Genomic DNA, 17292 nt, shown 5'->3' on the forward strand with positions numbered 1-17292 from the left:
AAGACAGCTGTCCTGGTCCCTCAGAGTCTTCTCTTCCCCATCCCAAAAGGACTCTTCTGAATTCCCATAAAGTAGGTGACAGCCTCAGATGAAATGTGCTGTCACTAAATAAATACAGCATGCCAAGTTCCCTGACCCTCAGCGGGAAAAGCGACCCTATTCCATGTCCCTTCACACGAAAGCCTTGCGTAACTTCTTCCTGAGTTCCCAGAGCACACAGTTGTATAAAGAGGCACTTACATTCTCTCCGCCATCTTATTTTCATTTAAGTCTTAGTAGCTTGAAAACATATTAAACGTGGCTACATCCAAGGATTTTTCCTTGCTACTCACAAATAATTGCCTGGCAAATAACATTTCTTTCAACACACACAGAAGAGTGCCTGTGCTGCTTTCCTCCCCTGTATCCTTTCTGACTAAACTTCACTCTTTAGCAATCCCAATCTTTTTTCGACCCTATGTCACACGGTTTTGGTACACCCGTGTTTAGCGTTCTAGATGTTCTTAGGTAACATTATGTTACATACATTTTGAAAAGACTTCATTCCATGGCCAGGTAGGATTGTTGTTATCATTCTGTAGTTTTAACATTTATCTTGTCTTGGACAGTGGCTGTTGACTGATATGTGTGATTGGGTGACCGGTTAGCTGTGAAACATCAAATGAGTTGCTTAACCACTCTGTGTTCAGAATCTTTTTATACAAAACAAAAGTTTAGGTAGAATGATTTCTAAAGTACTTTTAGAATAAGTTTAAGAATAAGATAAGTTTAAGAATAAGAATAAATTTAAATAAGTTTAAATTTATTACCAGAAGGCCTAATTGATAGACCTCTGAATGTCCTCCTAATGACATGGTAGTGAATATTCTAATTAGTTTTTCAAGGAAAAGAGGCTATTTTACATTTTGTGAAGAAGAGACATTTTTGAATGTAACAGTACAGTTTATAAGTACACTTCCAAAGTTTCTCATGTCTTTTTCTTCAGGCTTCTTCCTAGACAGTTTGAAGAGAATGTGATCTTAAGACCCATACCAGAAGGCATTAGTGTTTTCTGTCAAGAAATTTTAATGAAATTGAATAAATATATCATAATGAAAGCTCATTAAAAACTACTTAAGTGAAAAGTGCTTTTCTGAAATGGATGGAGAAAATTCTGTGTGATGTTGTTTAATAACAATGACCAAATTTAGAAATTTCTCATATATAGACAGTTATTTGGAAAACTGAATGTTTACTGTAATTAGGTAAATGGTGCTAAGAATGAACTTGAAATCATGTTATATTGGGTTTTATTAAGGTTATTGTACATGTGTTACTTGCTTGCATGCATTTCTCTTGTGATTTACTAAAAAGGGAAACATATGCTTGAATAATATGTTCCCATGCTGAGATACTTAATTATTTTTCAGTATGAGTTCTATCTGGAAAAAAAAAAAGAAAAAGGTTCACAAATTGGCAGCAGAATGAATTTTACTGTCAGCTAATACGTTTGCTGTCCTGTGTCACCAAATGGCTTCTCTACTGTATACCTTATAATGTGTGTCATCACTTCATAAACATTTACTGCAGTACTTTGGGAAAATGCCCCTTGTTTAGAAAAACTAGGGATTGTCCACTGACTTAATGTAAAGCTGTAAGTCTTAGGCTACAGAGAATCTCTATGAAGATAGCAATTTCATATCTCCCCTATTTTTAGATTAACTATGTTCTTACCTGAAAACTATAGTTAATCCAGTTTTATACTCTTTTGCTGTTATCCAGCAGTGTAGCCCCCACCCACATATGGTTATTGAGTATTAGAAATGTCTCATCTGAATTGAGATATGCTCTCTGTAAAAATAAATGTCAGATTCTGAACACTAAATATGTATAAAAATGTGAAATATCCCAATAATTTTATTTTGATTTCATGTAGAAATGTTATCTTAGGTAGAGGTTAAACAAAACATTATATTAATTTCACCTTTCTTTTGCTTTTACAAATATGGCTATTAGAAAATTTAGAAGTACATCAGTGTCTCATGTTGTATTTCCTTTGGACAGCACTAGTGTGGTTGATTACCTGTGGATCTTAATACTAAATATTTGTAGCCTCAAAACGTAAGGAAAATTTAACTTTATACACAGCATTCCTTCACTTAAAATATTTTGCATGCTGTCTTCAGTGTGCATTGTATTTCTACTTCATAGCTGTGTTTATTTCGTGTTTTTCTATGCCTGCGTGAGCAAACACCTGCACCCCACCCCTGGCCCATTGATTTAATATATATATAGTCTCCTGAAAATCTGAGAAAATAGTTCTATGTGAAACTGCCTATTCTACATTGATTTCTCCCTTCTCTGAATTAAATCTGTTCCTTGTATAAAGAAGATCAGAAAGCTAACATTTAATTAGATTCTATCTTAAAATAATCTTTAATGGTGTTAGTGTGTTTCTTAGAAACATTTTGGGAGGGAGGGGTGACACATATATTATTTCTCTGTTTTCAAAACTGATCATTATCAGTGCACAAAAAACTGTGAGAGATCGTGAATAGTCACTTAATGGATCCCCTCTTGAGTTGTAAGTGTAGTCTGTCATTCTTCCAGTTTTCCTAGTGCCTTGATAGCTGTTACTGATATTATAAAACATAGACTCATGATTGAAGATTATACTCTTTTAGTTAAGCCAGTTTTTTAAGTGGTGCTATAGAGAATTAAGTTCTGACCCCAATGGAAAACAAAGGAAGTTCACTGTTGCACTTTTCTTATAATCTGCAATGCCTCCCTTTGTACTTTTAACCTGTAATGTGTCTCTCTTTACTTAAAAAAAAAAAAATGGTCTTTGAATGTTCAGGATGATGCCCGCCAACTGTTTGTGCTTGCTGGAGCCGCTGAAGAAGGCTTTATGACTGCAGAACTTGCCGGAGTTATAAAGAGATTGTGGAAAGATAGTGGTGTACAAGCCTGTTTCAACAGATCCCGAGAGTACCAGCTTAATGATTCCGCAGCATAGTAAGTAATCGTAACTTTAGAACTAAACTATCATGAATAATTACTTGGAAGTCAAATATACCTCCAAGTCAATGCTATTGCAGAATTGGCTGACACATTCTTGTAAAACTCAGGATACTCAGGATGACAGTATTTTAAAACTTTATTTTTTGTGTGTAGATAGCATTGCAGTTATTTTCTCTGCCTTCAGAAGTGTCTCAAGAGACTCATGCTTATGTAACTCTAATTGAAACATGCAGAATGGACTTTTTCCAGTGAATTTCCAAGAAAGTAATTGGAACTTCACAAAGTTCACTCTGAATTTGGGTGTATCTCTAGTTTTCCTGGGACTAGCCCAAGGGGAGGGTAACTTATTTTGTTCTTTTTATTATTTTTTAAGTTTTATTTATTTATTTTTAGAGAGACAAAGACGGCATGAGTGGGGGAGGGGCAGAGAGAGAGGGAGACAGAGAATCCCACGTAGGCTCCTCATTGTCAGTGTGGAGCCAGACACGGGGCTCAAACTCAACGAAATTGTGAGATGATGACTTGAGCTGAAACCAAGACTCAGAAAGTTAAATGACTGAGTCACCCAGGCAACCCTGATTTTGTTCTTTTCATTATACTAATAGTGCCTGAGAAGAGTTACTCATCCAGTGACAGGCACTTTGTGTGTATGGTGAAGGGGTATATGGTGATCCCAAGATATCTTCTGTAGCTGTACACTTGAAAATTATCAACTGTATGTTCCCTGTTGCACTAGACATCAGTATTTTGTAAGAAAAATCTTCCCTGATTTTTTTGGATGGTGGCCACAGAAAGTTCATAAAGCAAGTTGTGATAAAACCTGGTCAGGGAGCTTTCTGCTTGGTGATCTAGCAGATCACTTGATAAAAAAATCAAGTATTTGTTTCCATTATTTGGCACACATACTCAGCAGAAATGTCAGATATGAATGGCCTTGATTGGTCTTCAGACATGTGCTCTGCACTCATTTTGCTTCCCAAGGTTGTTCCATTTTCTTGAAAGAGCTATTGGCTTTTAGGGACACAAGTGAGAATAAGATAGAAGATGATGGGTATTAGTAAGATTTAGGTAAATACACATACTTCACAGTGAAAAACAAACTGGGTATGGCTCTTCCTGATTACCATGTCGCATGTCATTGGTTACACATCAGAGTACTCAGTATGTGTCACATGAGTGGTTTAGTGCAGATGAGTAAATAATAGACATTTTTGTGGAACCCATGCCCATTTTTGTCATGCTCTATTTTCTGGTCTGTGTTTTTAATGCTTTGCCACTCTATACACCATACATGTTAGTATGTACGTATTTTATACACGTATAAGTCACATGTTACTGAATAGGTAGTTCCACTGGTGTCATCTTTGTCCTCAGTGAGTTTGACTCACTGATTAGGTCTTTGCCTCCCTGTTTTATATACTTACAGTACACAAAACTTGTTTTTTCAGAACGCTGACAGATTTACATTTACTTTGAAGTAATTTGATTTGTATTTTTGTTGAAATTATTTACTTCCTGCCTCTGCCACTACACTGTAAATTCAGTAAGGTCTGCTTTTACCGTATGTTCTTTCTGCATTGCCTGACACATAATTGTCATTCACTGTGCCTTTGTTTAGTAATGAATGAACTAACAAACCATACTTTACAGAAGGTAGAAGAGAAATTAGAAAAAAAATTATTTACAGAAGAACATAACTCTTACACCATATTATTTGCTTTAGCACCACGAGCACCTGCAGAAAGATCTAAATGGGAATCCCTGCCATGTTGAGAAGAGTGCTCTGAGCCAAGCCCACCAAGGGGAGCTTTTTCAGTAGTAAAGGGGTGCTTCTCGGGGACAATCGACTGAAGTGTGTTTCCCCATATGGTGGTACTTCCTGGACCCCTGCAGTCTAATGACCAAGGCTTATCTCCTGCATACAGTGCACTGAGAAGAATAAGCCATTTTGTCTCCCCAGTAGTTCATTACTAGTGGTTCTGACCTTAAGATGGCAATAATGGAGCCATTTTCCAAGAATGAAGGAAGTCACAGAAATTTTCTCCTCCACAGTGGTTACAGTGCATCTTGATTTCCGAGTTGTTTTGTTTTTTTTTTTAATTTTTTTTTTCAACGTTTTATTTATTTTTGGGACAGAGAGAGACAGAGCATGAACGGGGGGAGGGGCAGAGAGAGAGGGAGACACAGAGTCGGAAACAGGCTCCAGGCTCTGAGCCATCAGCCCAGAGCCTGACGCGGGGCTCGAACTCACGGACCGCGAGATCGTGACCTGGCTGAAGTCGGACGCTTAACCGACTGCACCACCCAGGCGCCCCGATTTCCGAGTTTTTGACTGGGGGGGGGGCGGGGCGCGGTGGGGGGGGGGGCTGCCAAGTTGCCCATTACGACTGTCCAAGCACCAGTTTACTTTAAATTTGTGATCATTTAAAACAATTGGAGTTTTTAATTGTGCCGGTTTTTCTTATTTGTCACGTTGAAATATAAATGTGCGTTGTCTTTAGAGGCAATTCTGAAGCAGTTTTAAGCAAAGAAATGGATCTGAGTAATCAAAGCCCATTTTAAGTGAGAGTAACACTACTTAAAAGGGACAATGAGTAAAAAAAAAAAAAAAAAGGACAATGAGTAAAATCTTGCCATGGCCTGTTAAGTTAGATTTTCTTACAATAATACATAACGTTATATATGTGGAATTAAAAACACAGATAAGTACTGGGGGATTATTACCAGTGCAGTAAGATAATAAGATTCTTTTAAGTTCAGCAAATAATACAGATAACCAAGGTGTCCTCTCTCGTTGTATTCTAGTATCACATACATATACTTAACTGTCTTTAAAACATTTTTGATTACTCAGTGTTTGGATAGCTTTTGACCTCCATGTCTACAAATCAAATATTTATTAAGCTCCTTTTGTTCGCAAGACCTGTTGTAAGTGGCTAAGGAACAGTTTCAGAGGATAACCTCAATTAACATTGCAGTAGTTAGTGCCTCTCTGTAATAAACATAGATGTATCTTCTAAATCGTCATTGACTGATTACTCTCAGCTATTAGAAGACACTGTAGGGATGGTCCCCACGATCAGCTGACCTTAAGATTAAGTCCAGACTTCTCTTTTGAATTTCTGCATCACCCTTCCTAGGGGCCTTGCTTTCTGAGAAACGAGATGTGACTGTTCCTGTCTCTATACTGTTTTACTAATTCTCTTCATGTGGATGGCATTCTCTTTTTTTTCTGTCCCATCATTCAGATTTCTGTTTAAACCCCTCACCACCCATGAATGCTTCTTTAATCACCGAGGTTCACATTAATCTCTCTCTATTTGGACATTCTACAACATTATTTACTATGTAAAATGGCATGAGATAATTTACACAATAATTTCGTTGTGTGACACCGCTACATTTGAATAGCACAACATATTTGGCATCATTGGCAGACAGTTTTGAATGGGTGGATGACTAAAATCAGTGAGAAGTAAAATACGAATATTGATTTACAGAGCCAGTAAAATGCAGAGTAAAAGAGCATGTGTGCTGTTTTCCTATGTGTAACTTGAGGCTGGTTGAAAAGGAACAGTATTGAATTCAGCCTTCGACTAGAGGTTACTCATTAGTTTCTTAAAAGTGTAAGATTCTCAGAATCCTCAAGAGTCATGTCTGGAAAATAAACACAGTGCTATATAAAAAATGTGTAGTAAAGAATTTTAAGAAACAAACTTGTAGTGTACAGTTGGTTTTGTGTGGTTTTTAAGAAGTTGTTACTCTGTTTTGTTTCCAACAAGGAGAATGACTAGTGTCCTTAGGAAACAAAGAACACAACACTTGAAAAGTGTTTAAAAGAGCTTTGTGGCTGGAGACTTATATAAACGTTTTCATTTCAGTGGGAGTTTATAGAACATATAAACTTAAATTGTTTTATTACCGAGAAATGTAACGATTTCCAGTAATTTGAATATTGCATGCATCAAAATGTTTTACTCCTTGATTGAGGAGATCTTTAATGGCTGTATTAACGATTAGCTTACTGTCTTGTTTATTTTTTCAGCTATTTGAATGACTTGGACAGAATAGCACAACCAAACTACATTCCAACTCAACAAGATGTTCTCAGAACTAGAGTGAAAACTACAGGAATTGTTGAAACCCATTTTACTTTCAAAGATCTTCATTTTAAGTGAGTAGCTGCAAAGCATATAATTTACAAATTTAGATATAAAACACGTTGTTTAGTAAAAAAGTGGTAAAAGTATTTAAAAACTGAGCTAAAAATTACAAAAGAAAACTTTTCTTAGGTTATTGGACAAAGCATTTTTGGGTAAAAGGGTAACAAACATTCTTAGAAGGAATATTTGTATTTTTATTTGAGAAAAAATGGCCATGCAATCTCTTTTGCCTAGATTTTTCAAAGCGATTTAAATAAAAATAGTTTTTGACTTTTATTTCTGAATAGAAAATATTACTCTGATATTATAAAGTGTTGTCCTACATTCTTCACAAAAAATTACTGATTGAATAAATGCTTATTTATGGAAATACTAAAAGTGAAGGGTACCTTTTTAAAAGTTTTCATGAAAATTCTTATTCATGCAAACGTGTGTACTTTTTTAGGTTGAAAAATGTTCGTTTAATGTAGAATGTAATGAATATTGACTTACTGAGGTTTGAGTAGAGAAGCACAGATTTGGAGCCATTGGAAATGCTCACTTTGTCCAGTCCACTCGGGTCGTGACAGACCAGACCCAGGGACTCTCAGTGAAACATTACATTCAGATTTACAGACCTGTGTTCCTCTTTTTTAAAGCATGAAAAAACCACTTGGACTTTGCTTCAGTTAACTCTAGTGCTCTGAAATAGTAATAATAAAGCAGGATTTCTGAGAGCATCTAAAAAAGATTTGTAGTCAAAGATAAAAAAACAAATATATTGGTGAGCTTCTTTATAAATAAGTTGTGGAAAGTAGTTACCTATATGCAACTGTACTTCTGACTCCTTCCCTGAATATCTTAAATACATTTTTTTTTATTACCGCTTATCACTGATTTATTCTGCATTCAGTGGTTCATGTAATTGAGTTTTCCAGCAAACTAAAATTGAATTTTAATTTTCCATGGCAGCTTCCCTCCAAAAAGAAAAAACCCAAATCCAAACATCGCCCTGCCTTTTTTAAAGAGAATTACAGATCATAATTAGTCTATCTGACCATGTAACTTTGTACTTTAATACTTGGTAAAGTTTTGTTGAAGCGGTCACTGGACTTTTTTCCTTGCTGGCAATAGCTCTTATCAAAATCATTTACTTTCTTTTCATCTGTTTACTACTTTTAGGATATTAAATGACCAAAGTCAGGAATAGTAAAACATGAATATTTAAATAGTCTGATATGTCTGATCTGAGAACTATTGTCATATTTATCTTAAAGTTATAAAATAAGGAAGCTCAGTGTCAGAATGAGGCTCCAAAGGTTTGTTGTGTTTTTTTTTTTTTTACCTTAGATTCAGATTTTTTTTTTTTTTGTTTACTTTGTTTTAAAGACCATATTTTAAAAGCAAACTTAAATCATTATGTTCAGATAATGGCTTTGTTCTAACAAATGTAGTTTGAGGAGAAAATGCATGGAGTTGGGGGTTAGCAAGTAAGAATACTTGAATTAAGTTTCCCTATTAGGTAAAGAGGACGATTGGTTAAGAGTCTTACCAGAAGGTATTACACTCTGGCCCACTGTTGGAGGTATAAACATAAATGGGGTGATTGCCTCTCAGGGGAACGTTGTAGAGGGAAGAGCTCTGTCAGTGGGAAGGCACAGTGCTAAATGTGCAGTCTGTCATGTGGCACTTGATGGAATCTGCACAAAATTCACTTTCAGTGTTGGTTAGATTAATCGTAAACATTCACTTTCCTGACCATGCTCTTCATTCTACCCTCAATTTCTCGAAGTTGTCATTTCATCCTCAAGCAAGTGCTGAGATTCTGTAAATTCTCTCTCACCATGATACCCCCAGGAAGTCCCTTTATTTTTAGTCTCCTTGGGTGAGGTAGAATTTCACAGGATGTGTTTCATTACTGTTTTCACTTGCTGCCTTAAACATAGGTTTGTCAGGAACTTCAGATAAACTTTGTCTTATTTTGGATTTGGGTTCTGTTAAATTACTATCATTGTAAACATATGGTTCCAACTTTGCTTTTTATATGTTGAGTCTCAGAAGAATGAGGGCAGAAATATACTTAGAATAATTCTACAGGGAACTCTTGAATTTTGTGTGCTTTGTATTATAATTCATTGTCTCATTTTAATGAATGGCTGATGTAAAATTTCAGTTTCATTTAATTTTGGTATGATTGGAATTAAATTCAAAATGAGGCAATAAAGCACAATAATTTTAGAATATATTTATCACCTCTGTGAGTGTTTGTGGAAAGTGTCTCTGTGGACTACTATATTGCTTTTAAGGAATCAGCAATTTTACTATAATATTTTTGCCAAATACAGAATTAAAGCATCCCTTCTATTATAAAATTATAAGACAAATTTATGTTACTTTCATATAGTACTATACATGTAAAGTGGGTTTTGGAGTGTATTTACAGGGTTGACGTGCACATACGGTCAGCGCTTTGTACCAGTGAGTTTTGATCACTGTGCTATCAGATGACAGTCTGAGAATGTCAGAACATCTCAGGATCTTCTTGGGGGTACCTGGGTAGCTCAGTTGATGAAGTGTCCAACTCTTCATTTCAGCTCAGGTCATGGTCTCAGGATTATGGGATTGAGCCCTGCTTTGGGCTCTGTGCTGGGAGTGGAACTTGCTTAACATTTTCCCTTTCCCTCTGCCCCTCTCCCTGGCTTGCACTCTTTCTTAAAAAAAAAAAAAGTGGGGGGGATGTGTGGGTGGCTCAGTCGGTTAAGCATCTGACTTCAGCTCAGATCATGATCTCATGGTTTGAGTTTGAGCCCCACGTCGGACTCTGTGCTGACAGCTCAGAGCCTGAATGCTGCTTAGGATTCTGTGTCTCCCTCTCTTTCTGCCCTTCCCCACTCACATTCTATCTGCCTCTCCTTCAAAAATAAACAAACATTAAAAAAATTAAAAAAAAAAAAAACATATCATGATCTTCAATATCCCCTTGTACTTTCCCCTCTCTCCCTAAAAGAAACCTATTTGATGCTAGAAAAAAGTTTCATCTGTTCATATGAAGGAGAACATATTTTTGTTTTTGATGACTTTTTAAAAACTTCAGAATTTGAAGATAATTCTAAAGTATGTGTGAAAAAGGAATAATGCCTTATGCACAGTCATTTGTTACATTAGATTTTAGTCATTTTTGTTCCTTGGCTAATGAATTAGACTAGTGATTCTCAAAGTATGGTCCCCGGACCAGCAGAATCAACTTTATGCACCTGGTGAGTCTGATTTATACTGAAGTTTGAGAAGTATCAGTTTATTCATTTCTAAACTGAATAAATTTAGGAGATTTCTTCTGTAAATTACTTGATTATAAGTTAAAAAGCCTTTTTATATGTAATATTCCCACAGCATAACTGGAAGACCTAGATCTTTTTTTTTTTTTAATGTTTGTTTATTTTTGAGAGAAACAGAGATAGAGACAGATCATGAGTTGGGGAGGGGCAGAGAGAGAGAGAGGGAGACACAGAATCCAAAGCAGCATTCAGGCTCTGAGCTGTCAGCACAGAGCCCGACATGGAGTTTGAATCCATGAACCATGCAATCATGACTTGAGCCGAAGTCAGAAGCGTAGCTGACTGAGCCACCCAGGTGCGTCGCAAGATGTGGATCTTTAACGTAGTAAAGCTAGTCTATTATTGCTTGAAGGTGTTTTAAAATATTCTGTAGACATAGTTCATGCATTCATTCAACAAATATTTGTGAAGTATGACAAAGTCTTTGTCTTTACATTGTTGGGGGAAGGGAGATAAATAAATGTTCAGATGTTCAGGAGGTGATAATCACTATAATGAAGAATAAAACAAGGTAGGGGGGATATATTACTTTCCTAGGGCTGCTATAACAAATTACCACAAGCTCGGTGGCATAAAACAACAGAAATATATTCTTTCATAATTCTGGGGGCTAGAAGTTTAAAATCAACATGTCTGCACAAGTGTGCTCCTTCTGAAGGCTCTTGGGAAGAATCCTCTCTTGCCTCCTCCTGCTTCTTGTAGTGGTTGGAAATCCTTGGTGTTCCTTGGCCTTTGACACATGGGCTTCTTCCCTGGTTCCTGCCTCAGCTTCTCTTTCCTTTTATATTTTACTATAGCCACAAGGTGAACCAAAGCCATACCCTGCACATTTTGCTTGGAAATTTCCTCAGCCAACATTCAAGTTAATTTCTTAACAGCCAGCCCTAGTTTTTGCGACTTTACAACAAGAATTGCCTTTGCTCCAGTGTCCAGTAACACATTTCTCATTTCCTTCTGGAACCTCATCAAAAAATCTAACATCATGTTCATGAATGATATATGTATATCCTCTAAGATCGAAGCTTTTCTGCCATCCTTTCACTCCCAAGCATCTCCAGAATTATTACCTTAGATGTCTGTTTCGAACCAGCCATCTTTTCAAAACAATCTGGGCTTTTATTGTGTAGTAACTCAAGGTTGTTCCAGTCTCTACATAGTATCCAGTTCCATAACCGCTTCCCCCATTTTAGGTGTTGGTTACAGCAGCACCCCACTCTGAGCACTAACGTCAGGGTTGTCCATTTCAAGGAATTGACTTACGTGACCACGGGGCCTGGCAAGTGTCAAGTTTGTAAGGCAGGACAGCAGGCTCGGACAGGAACTGATGTTTCAGTCTTGAGGTAGAATTTCTTTTCCTTGGGGGAAACCTCAGTTTTTGTTCTTAAGGCCCTCCAACTGATAGGATAAGGTCTCTCCCCTTAATAGGGATACTCTTTGCTGAGAGACGACTGATTTTAGATGTTAAGCACAGCAGTAAAATACCTTCACAGAAGCACCTAGGTTAGTGTTTGACTAACTGCTTATGATGGCCTAGCCAGATTGACACACACAAAACCAACCATCACAGAAGGAAAATGTCGGCTGGGATGGAAAGGGTTTGCTTGTTATTTTATATTGAGTGGTCAAGATACATGTAACATTGGATCAGAGAAGTTACCTAAAGTAAATAAAGCCTTTTTGGTAAGGTTATTTTCAAATTCTTTGTTTACAAATGGGTAATCATTTTAATTTCTTTTATTTTGTTCTTATTTAATCTTTATTACCAGCTCTCCTTTTTGTGTATTAAACCCATTTTAATTTACTGTGTGGTAGAATCATTTTGTTATATATCATACTTAAGGAACAAATCACTAGCTAACCCAATAGAATGAACGGCATTGAAATAATGATAAAAGTAACAATAGTAGTTGATGTACTCCGATTTGCTTTATAGGCCAATACTATTCTGCAGGGAAATTCTTTTTGCCTGAGAATTAAATAGGGACTATTTTAATTAGTGCACCATCTAGATGAATGGAGCCTTTTAAAATGCACCAGTTTGCATAGTGTTTCCATTATATAAGTGGTTATTTCTAGGTTGCATAACAATCTATGTGCATTTCAACTTTTGCTTAACTTCATAAATTCTTATGAGAAAAAAATGAAAAGATCATTTTCTGTATGCTGCTTGTGTTACTACCTTGTATACCAGGCTACAATAGTCTGCAGTTAAACATTGTATAAAAATTGGGTTTTTTCCTCTAACTTTTAAGACTATTCAGTAAGGAAACCCATTTGTCTCCTATTTCTTATTTTTGTTCCTATACCTTGGCTTTGCTTTTTAATTTAGGCCACCTGTTGGCCCCAGCTAAGTGTCACTTGCTCACTCAGCATTTTCTTACCTGGAAATGAGGTTTCCCCTTTATGTCAGAGTCCTACTTTTAGCCTCTGAAAGAAACAAAACATTTTGTGGTGGGAAGAAGGGACCATGTCCTCTGCCTGTAATGTTCTGTGACTCTGGCAAATTGAATTTACTCTAATCTCTGCGTTCCCTAGTTGCTTCCTGTGACTTCTCAGTGTTTACTCATAGTGCAGTCCACTCATTTGTATCTGCTTTCATGTTCTGATCTAAGTGTTCTCGTATGTTAATGAATGTGTTGTTTTTTGAGGGTATTTTGAGCTTTGTTTTCAATCAAAAATTTTAAAAACCAGACTTTTTTTTCCCTTTGCGAAAACCAATTTGTGACATCATTTTCCTCCCGTGTAATGTCCTTCTTTCCTCCCATCCCACATTCCCCCTGCAATTTGGAGCTTTTTTGATGATATTCTAGAACCCCTTTCTAACATTTAAGGTGATGTCCAACTCCTTTTTTCTCTTATAGAATGTTTGATGTGGGAGGACAGAGATCTGAGCGGAAGAAGTGGATTCATTGCTTCGAAGGAGTGACCGCCATCATCTTCTGTGTGGCTCTGAGTGACTATGACCTGGTTCTAGCCGAAGATGAGGAAATGGCAAGTAGAACCACTGTGAAAGATGAAGGGCTGGAGATACTGCCAAGGATTTTTCTGAGAATAATTCTTGAGTAATTCTCGCTAATGGCGTGAGTTATTTGAAAGTTCAGGCTCTTTCCTCTGGCTCTTCTTTGTATATACTGAAAGGGAAGTACGCTAAAGAAGCACAGAGGGACCCCAAGAATAAGAAAAGACTGAGAGTTAATCTCCCTTCAATCCGATATGCTTATTTATGCATTTCCTGTATCTGCTATCTAGGAAGTGACTAAAAGTAAAGTTAACTCCTGTAATAGTCCAAGGCTCATTTTTCTTCACTTGTTACTTCTGCCAGCTCTGTAATCTTTAATCCATGTTATACTTTGCTATTGCCGTGTAATTTTCAGAGGTGTTACAATGTACCATTAATCTAGGGAAAATATTTTTATATAGAAATTTAAAGTTCTGTCATTTTATTTTTTATCCTTAACATGTTTGTTTATTATTTTTGAGGGAGAGGGGGCAAGAGAGAATCCCAAGCAAGCTCTTGGGGGCCTGAACTCAAACTCATGACCCGCAAGATCAAGACCTGAGCCAAAATCAAGATTCACATGCTCAACTGACTGAGCCACTCAGGCGCTCCTAAAGTGTTGTCATTTAAAAAAAATTTTTTTAAGTCTTTATTTTTGAGAGAGAGAGAGGGAGACACAGAATCCGAAGCAGGCTCCAGGCCCTGAACTATTATCCCAGAGCCCGACGCGGGGCTTGAACCCACAAACTGCGAGATCATGACCTGAGCTGAAGTCAGACACTTGACCTGCTGAGTCACCCAGGCACCTCAGAGCACTGTCATTCTAAGTTAACTTTAATACAGACTGGGGAAAAAGAGATCAAAATGTCACTTTTGTATTTTTAAAATCTGGCACGTGCAATTATAGTGCAGTTCACCATCACATATTCCTTTCTGTTAGTGTCCTTTTGATACCACGTATACTAGAAGAACAGGAAACTGGAGTGGATGATTCTGTCCCTAACACACCATTATATTTAGAGGGTTGGGCTAATTGCTCAATTTATTAATTTTTAAAAACCTTTACTTATCTTTTTAATGGAGAAGCTTCCATTAACTTTGTAACAGTGAGATCTCTTTTTGAATGTTCACACTTGGTGTCTCTAGATTGCAGGGTCCTGCAGCAGGGTGTTCCCAGGTACAGTGACACATAGTGGACACTGTGTGAGTACGGGTTGAATGCAAAAAGTGATGAGTAGTGTACACATTCATCTCACCTGCAATCAATACTTGTTCTTAAATGGTGGGAATGTATTTCTGTGCTACATTATTTTTCAGCTGACCGAGCTCTCTCTTCTGATAACACTATTTTTTAAAAGTAATACTTTCAAAACCCTTCGTGTTGTGACAAACTGTATTCTTTCCTGTTACAGAATCGAATGCATGAAAGCATGAAGTTGTTTGACAGCATATGTAACAACAAATGGTTTACAGATACGTCTATTATACTTTTTCTAAACAAGAAGGATCTCTTTGAAGAAAAAATCAAAAAGAGCCCTCTCACTATATGCTATCCAGAATACGCAGGTATTTTACTTTCTGTGGATAACTTGTCAAGTCATATATTTCTAACTAAAGTTCCCCTAAGGCAAGATTTCAGTTGTAGATCACCTTTAATTAAAATTATTAAACTGCATTCAAGTACAAGTAGTTCCTTGAGGTGTAGCTAAGATTATTGGAAATAACATATTCAAATGGAAAAGCTGTTAGGTAATTTTTTATGATGATCTTCTGTCAGGTATGTGTGATGCACAGTAAATAAGACCAGTCTGTGTTCACCGTCTAATCTCAAAGACGGATGTACTCTTACACACAAAAAAAGCTGCATGTTACTATAAAAGAACATGAACCGTAGTTATAAGGGTTATAAATGAAGAAGGAATCCGCGAACCACTTATTTTTCAGGGGAGTCACACAGTTTCACAAGTAATCCCAACACTGGTAAGGAGACTGTTAATGGTCTTGTAATTCGCCTGCTGTGGAAAATGGCCTGAACTTAGAAAAGGAGACCTGAGATGCCGTCCTGGCATTTCCATAACTAGCTCTTTGATCTTGAACAAGGCAGTTAATTTATCTGGGTCTCAGTACCCCATTTGTAAAATCAGAAGTTGAGCTAAAACTTGGTTTTAGTTTAGCTCCTTAGAGCTAGGTAGGTACAGGGACTAAAGATACTTCCCTCCCTCCCCTATCCATGCACACAGCATCTCTCTTATTAAAGCAGGGTGACTTTGTTTCTCTGTTTTACATATTAGGTTTCTGAATAAGATTTTACTTTAATGAGGAAGAAAGATTCTGTGCCTCAAAGAGAGTTTGACTACCACTGGTTTATATGGTCTCTAAACCCAATTATTCTGAAGAGTCTGAAAACAAGTTGCCCTGACCACATCCTTTATTTTTTTTTAAAGTCTCAAGAATTTGTTTCATTATAAACACAAAGGTAGTCTTGCATTGAGTATATTAATAGTACACTGAGTATTTACTGCCTTTTCACAGGCCTAAGATAAAACAGCCGTATGATTTCAGTGCTCTTACATCCCACTCATGCAGGTGAGAACACTGGGGCTCAAGGACAGTCTAAATCCAAACCCAAGTCTATGGGTGCGCCTGCACCCAGCCCGTTAACAACCAGACTGCCAGAGTTAAATTCTCATTAGAACCAAAGGGGAAGATTCTTGGATAAATATAATCACACTACTCATTATTACAGGTCATTTTGTGTACTCCCATACGTTGATTCAAAAAAAATTCACACAGTTGCTTATTTTTAAACTTCTGTGTTCTTTTTGAAAGTCCTTGTATCCTGTCACCTTGTTCAGAAACATTTTAGTGCTCATTAGGAATAAAACTATGTGTGGTCCTGTCTGAGTTTGAAGTTATCCAGAGTCAAGGTGGCTCAGTTTTGCCTTTACTTTCATCTGTCTTTCAGTTTATTTTTGTCATTTTCTATTATGAAGTAGCCATTTTTTCTAATATTACCAGAGTTGCCCAAATGAATCCATAAATATCACATACCTACAGGGATTTCAGATCAGCCAAGAAAGGCTATTTCTTATGTTGTCAAGTTACTAAGAATCCGTGATCTCACAATCTTTGAACACAGAGAGTATTGCATAATTTTTTCACAATGCCAGTATCAGGATTAGAATGTAAAGTCCTCACTACATGCTCTAGGTCATGATTCCATTGCTTCCTGCTGCAGCCTCCACTTTTAATTCCTGCCTGTGTAGCCTCTAAACTAGGAGCAGGCAGAGGTGGGCTTATCTCCACCTCTGCCTGCTCCTATTGCACCTCTTCTGTTAAAATATCAATATGTTGGCATTTCACCACATTCCATCCGCAACCTGTCATCTTTTAGCGCTCCCTGCTTTCATGGTCATGTTTTTCCTCACCATGTTGAATTCCATTGTCAACTCTAATTTCTCCCTAGAGACTCAGGCTTGCGTTTCCAGCTGCTTATTGAACATACACGTGTTTTTTAACACCCGAAACTCCTGTTACTGTTTTCTCAAATCTCCTCCATCTCCCTTTCAATTATATTACCAATCCTTCCCAGTTCTTCATTCTTGAACCAGATCATACTTGCCTTTATACATGACGGTTCTATCACATCTAGAAAATACCTATTACCTTCTCACCACATCCTTGCCATTCTTAAGAATTAAAATCAGATTGAGAAATACACTCATGAATTTATTCATGTATCTTAGTTCTCGGCATTTTGCAGTCTAGCTACCCATAATATATACAGCAAGTTAAGCTCTGCACTCTGTTCAAGAAG

General features: G+C 36.9%; 1 protein-coding gene across 2 annotated transcripts in view; it reads left to right on the plus strand.

Moving 5' to 3' along the window:
- Positions 1-17292, plus strand: part of GNAI1 (G protein subunit alpha i1) — an 85679-nt gene that overhangs the window by 62701 nt on the left and 5686 nt on the right. For both annotated transcript variants that reach the window (XM_045494612.1, XM_045494611.1), the window contains 4 exons: positions 2837-2994; positions 7046-7174; positions 13339-13468; positions 14888-15041. In XM_045494612.1, the coding sequence (XP_045350568.1) occupies positions 2837-2994; positions 7046-7174; positions 13339-13468; positions 14888-15041 (571 nt within the window). The remainder of the gene's footprint in view (positions 1-2836; positions 2995-7045; positions 7175-13338; positions 13469-14887; positions 15042-17292) is intronic.

The sequence above is a fragment of the Leopardus geoffroyi genome, chromosome A2, assembly GCF_018350155.1.
Source record: "Leopardus geoffroyi isolate Oge1 chromosome A2, O.geoffroyi_Oge1_pat1.0, whole genome shotgun sequence".
Taxonomy (NCBI): Eukaryota; Metazoa; Chordata; class Mammalia; order Carnivora; family Felidae; genus Leopardus; species Leopardus geoffroyi.